We start from the raw sequence: 5,776 nt of genomic DNA, 5'->3' as shown, positions 1-5,776 counted from the left end.
TATATATATATATGTTAAATGCCCAAGTTTAAATCTTTTAATCCATTTAATCGGTGCATTTGCTGAATGTACTAATTAGAGCAATTGGATCGAACTATACAGCTCGTCAGTTATTGTACTGGATGGGCCCATCCAATTTGATTTTAACAACTATGAGATTAAGTAAAGAGTTGAAAGATATAATAATCCAATATAAATTATATACATATACACAAGTACTTTATTACGATGATACTATACAATTTATTTGTTTCAAATGTTGAAAGGTTATTATTGTATGACTTCATATAGGTCTAAAATGTGTTGTTTTGGAACATCTTGCAAATGAGAAGTTATCGGATACAATACGAACGGGACTGGGTAGCTATTCGAGATGCATTTTACTAAAGGTGATAAAATATGTTTGATTCTTTGCAAAAGTTATCGTTCCTAATATTTATAGGCTCCCGTGGGGAGAATGTATTGATAGTTTTTCCAATAAATAAGCATTTATAGCATCGAACATTATTTAAAAAGTTCATGTTTGTTCTTATTCTATTCAATTCATAGAACACATGGTTCAAGGAAAGAGTCTTGCCAACTTTCTTGTACAAGGAACTAGCAATTCAAGACAATGATTTAGCTCTTCAGCTACGCCTATTGAACACATGCATTTTTTATTTTTTTTAAGACGTTTGCAGAATGATTACATGTTTGCTTGATGCTACTTGCTTTGCCTAAAAAGTAAATTTCTGTGGAAACTTTTACACACCAAAACCTTTCTACATTTTTGACCTTTTTACCCAACAAAGAAGATAAAACCACCAAAAAGAACAATGAAAAAGGGAAAGAAACCCAAAAGCTTGAAGCAGTAACATGTTAGTATGATTGTTGTTATAATTACATTTACTAGGATTCGAAATAGCGTCCTTCGATTATCCCTATCAAACTTATCCCATGTTTGATAGAGAATTTTTAAGAATAAATTTCGTGTGAAGCAACCCTTTTTTTTTTTTGGGGGGGGGGGGGGGGGGGGGTTACGTACAAAATTATTTTATTAAGAATGTATAATTGAAAATTGGGGGTCAAGGAAAAGTTTAAATTATTTGTTTAATGGCATATTAAGACAACTATGAGATGCATAGACTGGTTGAACTTGAAAAAAATTTAAGAACGACATACCGTTTCTGTGAATGTTTGGTAAATAGGCAAGATTTTGTGTTTTTGTTCGTGTTTGAACATAGTAGTAATAATATACAAGATTTTAATATTATCTAATAGTGTCCAAGTCTTTGTGCCAGAACACGTCATCAAGGTTAATAAGAACAAAATTTAATGATATCATGAATATTAGAATCATAATTTATAGAAAGACCACAATGCATGGAAAATTCAAAATACCAAGCAGTGAAGTTAACAAATAGTGCTAAACATTACCATATAATTAAGTTATGATACAACATCACAAATGTAGACTAGAGAAATTTTTTACAGGCACAAAATCATTTAAGGTAACATTTGCTATACAGGACAGTACAGAAATACAGTGAATATCATATTTCATTAATCATATCCAGTGCTATCAAATCTGACATGCCATAAGGAATATTTATCATCCTGTATTCTTGCTTGAATCCAATGTACTTCACCTCCTTTCATATATACACAGAAATAGTGAAGTAAGATGAACATTTTCACCTCAGCAATGAAAAAGAATGAAATACTGAAATTCTGAGTGCAAAATTTACCCTTATAAATTTGTGCTTTCAACATTATCTTCCATTTTGTAACTGAACATAGGGGTTGGGAGCTTGAAAATGCGTTCTTCTAAGCATGGTCCTCTTACAGCATCCATCTGGCTGCTAATAGTAGCTATGATTCGAAACCCCTCGTTTTGCAATGCAGTCCTTTGCCTTGAAAAATGTTTTTGAGAATCCATTTGAGTTTCACTGTCCGTCCTGCATCAGCACTAACCTTGATACGAGCCTTATAGACACCACAGAATTCAGAATCAAATATAAAAATCATCTGCGAGAGTTGGACATGTTAGAGTCACACGTCATGTTAACTTTGTAGAACCCGTTCATTGACACTAGTGATACTAAAAAGTGAAAACTTCAAGATTTAACTGCCGTTACAGATGTGGCCGTAGGCTGGGATCTCCACTACTATTTTCCCTTAATAATAAATGTTGTTACCATACGACAATAACTCATTGCAAGAAAGTAATTTTTTTGGGCAAGGAGAGAACTCATAAATGAATATCTATTTTTCCTCTTTGAATTTGGAAAACTATCTTTCGTCCACTTGAAACAGTGGATAATAACATCTACAAGTGATTGCAATGGATAAAATGGGATATTCATGTATCATTTCGATTTTTCTTTGACTTCAATCTGTCACATATAAAAATGTGCTAGTACATTTTCAGCATTTCCTGAAGACATGCTATATTTATAAATGCCAATATTAGACGGGAAAATGTTTAAACCTAATCAAGAAGCAATATCTTTCAACGCTTAGCACTTTAGAAGATTCGCTCTAATCATACGGTATAATGTACAAAGTTCCTGCTATAAGATGTCTTGAAATTATGAAGAAAATAAGGAATTACCTCATGATTAGTGAAGACCAACCACTGCATCCCACTGACGCCAGATGCTCTATTGCGTCATCACGTAGTTTCTCTGGTTTCCTTGATATTAAAATCAATGGCCATCCCCCAGCTTGAAGTTTCAGGTATAACTTCATGGCAAACACGTTTTTCACCCTACTGCTATCATGGAAGGCATCTTTGTCGATCCTGCAGCAAAAAGGGACGGTAGCTTTTATTATTTTTGTTGTAGAACTGTGTATCTGCAACTTGGAACCAGCTAGATGAATTACACTATTTTTTGGCTTGACCCCTGAAACTAAATTGTGATTAGTCTTGCCTTCATTAACAACAATGGAAGAGTATGGTTGGTAAGGTGGATTAGACATTGGTCGGCAATATGACCAAGGAAAAGGGAAGTTAAAATCTCTTCTACTCTATTATTCACTATCTAGTCAATGTTGAATACTGCATACCAAACATATCCTAAATGAAAATAAAATAACTTGTATCAAACGTAATGATGCTTAATGGTAATCCCTTTGAGCACAGTATCCCATCAGCTCAGCAAAGAACTTGATACGATTATGAAGAATGCATAACAGCATATGACTTGATTCCATGCGTAACATCCACCTATAGTGCATATGGCATGAGTTTAAAAGGAAAATAGTAAGACTTTCTTTTCTTCATCTTGATTACTAATAGCTTGCAAGCTTGTATTTTCAAAGAAGATTGCAACATTACTGCTAATGAAATCAGCAATGCCATCATTGATACCCCGACTGTTACTAGCCCAGATATAAAGACCATAGCAGCAAAAGACGACATGTAAATTCCTGTCTCCGTTGTATAACGACTTCCCATTTCTGCAACAACTGATTTAGATTAATCAACAGATAATCCAAGTAAATCCCTACAAGTCAATACCGCAAAGAAATTTGTCTTTGTTAGTCAAAATATCTGCAAAATTCATTGAATAGCACTAATACAAGAAATTATACAAAAATGCGATCCATTCAAACTGTCAATGTTGATATCAAAGCTTTAAATCCACAAGCTTTCACGAAAAATTCCATTCGGTCAGAGTAACATAGCAATTAAAATTTTCTTGCTTGGCCACGCTTTTTCATATTCATGCTCGAAATCACATTATTATTGATTTTAGTCATAGACAACTTATTTTCAATTTTCAAGATGCAGAATGCTAAAGAGGATATATACCTGAATCTCCTGTACTCGAAAGACTTTGAGCGGAGTACTCTCTCTCCATCTGATGTCCATAAGCAGACATTCTGTACAATCAGCAGAAGCAGCAAGCTGCACCTCTAGTATTATTCATTGAAAAATTCGATTGAATCCCTTCTTGATAGTAGAAGGTTCTCCTGTATCAACAATAGATCAATACTTAAACAATACATTATACACTTAACAGAATTCATTCACAAACAAGAAAAGTCATAGTTAGCACTGTTCCAAACAGAAAAACTTTAAGAAGCTCGATCGGTGTAACATAGAAAGAGATTTAAGGGCCCATTTGGCATGGCTTTTCAAAAGGAGGTTTTTGATCCAAATGCTGTTTCTGGACCAAAATTTTATGAAAGTACTTTTCCTCTTAGAGAAAGCTGATAAAACCTAACTTCCTCTAAATTCGTTTTCGAAATATGAATTTCTTTTAAAAATTTGTTTATAGGTAAAAATTAAGATAGCTCCCTCCGAAAGCTTTTTTACAAGAAACAAAAACAAAAGCAAACGCAGCTCCAAACGGGCCTAAACTTGTTATGAAACTTGCACACAATTGCATTTATAACTACTTTATCAAAGGAGCTCGATTAGTGTAACAAACATAGAAAAAGATTAAACTTATTATCAAACTTGAACAAGATTGTATTTATAACTACTTAATCAACTACCTTGAATAACACAAGCACCCAAAAATCCTTTTTTTTTTTTTTTTTGCTGGATCCCAGATTTATCGACAACAGGGCTTGAAAGTAACAAAACTGATCCTCCCACAAAAATACGAATTGGTTTAAAAAGATTACAAGTAATCAAATAACAAATCGGCTATAGAAGAACGGAATCCCAATGTGTTCTGCGATGTTCTAGAACAGATTATCAAACTTGAACAAGATTGTATTTATAACTACTTAATCAACTACCTTGAATAACACAAGCACCCAAAAATCCTTTTTTTTTGCTGGATCCCAGATTTATCGACAACAGGGCTTGAAAGTAACAAAACTGATCCTCCCACAAAAATACGAATTGGTTTAAAAAGATTACAAGTAATCAAATAACAAATCGGCTGTAGAAGAACGGAATCCCAATGTGTTCTGCGATGTTCTAGAACAGATTCTTCACAATCAGAAAATCAAAAGGAAAAAAACTGATGCATCCCACTTATTTCACATCCAAGAGGATCTGAAATGTTCGGATAGCCATAAAGAATCAAGAATTTAATTAATCAAGAAATACCAACAGAATCACCAATTGACTTCCAATCAAATAATGGGTGTGGAGAGAGAGAGATATACAGAAGAAAGAAAGTACCGGGCGGAAAATCAAAATAGTTAAATATTCGAGGAAGATAAATTGACACCGACAATGAACACGAAAAGTGGCTCAATACAAACAAGATTTGCCATTTGTCTTCTCGTTTTTTCGTTTTTGAATAGGATTCTGGACTCTTTATCATTGGACACGAAAAATGGCTCAATATAAACAAGATTTGCCATTTATCCTCTCGTTTTTTTCGTTTTTGAATAGGATTCGGGACTCTCTATCATTGGACCTTTAGCGACGCGGGGATCAAGGGGCAAATAAAATTGGCAGAAATAAAAGAATTATGATTGGGACAAACGGAATATCTAAGTACATGTGTATACGTGGGTAACATGAGATTGGATATCAGGGAATCATGGGATGTGGGACACACACGTGGATTGTCGACTTCTTGTTTTTATTGACAATTTTTGGGATACATATTGATATAACCAAATTTGGATATGGCTCAATACAAACAAGATTTGCCATTTGTCTTCTCGTTTTTTCGTTTTTGAATAGGATTCTGGACTCTTTATCATTGGACACACGAAAAATGGCTCAATATAGGGAATCATGGGATGTGGGACACACACGTGGATTGTCGACTTCTTGTTTTTATTGGCAATTTTTGGGATACATATTGATATAACCAAATTT

General features: G+C 33.8%; 1 protein-coding gene across 1 annotated transcript; it reads right to left on the bottom strand.

Moving 5' to 3' along the window:
- Positions 1-1,387: 1,387 nt before the first annotated feature.
- On the bottom strand, positions 1,388-5,395 carry LOC111406723 (uncharacterized protein At2g39920-like). Its single transcript, XM_023036102.1, has 5 exons — positions 4,735-5,395; positions 3,797-3,957; positions 3,275-3,441; positions 2,594-3,009; positions 1,388-1,937 (listed from the first exon to the last, which is right to left on the bottom strand). Exons 2-5 carry the CDS (start codon positions 3,864-3,866, stop codon positions 1,730-1,732), a joined length of 861 nt encoding a protein of 286 aa, XP_022891870.1. The 5' UTR covers positions 3,867-3,957; positions 4,735-5,395; the 3' UTR covers positions 1,388-1,729.
- Positions 5,396-5,776: the final 381 nt, after the last annotated feature.

Source organism: Olea europaea, chromosome 12 (assembly GCF_002742605.1).
Source record: "Olea europaea var. sylvestris chromosome 12, O_europaea_v1, whole genome shotgun sequence".
In the NCBI taxonomy this organism is placed as follows: Eukaryota; Viridiplantae; Streptophyta; class Magnoliopsida; order Lamiales; family Oleaceae; genus Olea; species Olea europaea.
Note: the sequence above shows the minus strand (reverse complement) of the source record. Positions and strands in the feature narration are given on the sequence as shown.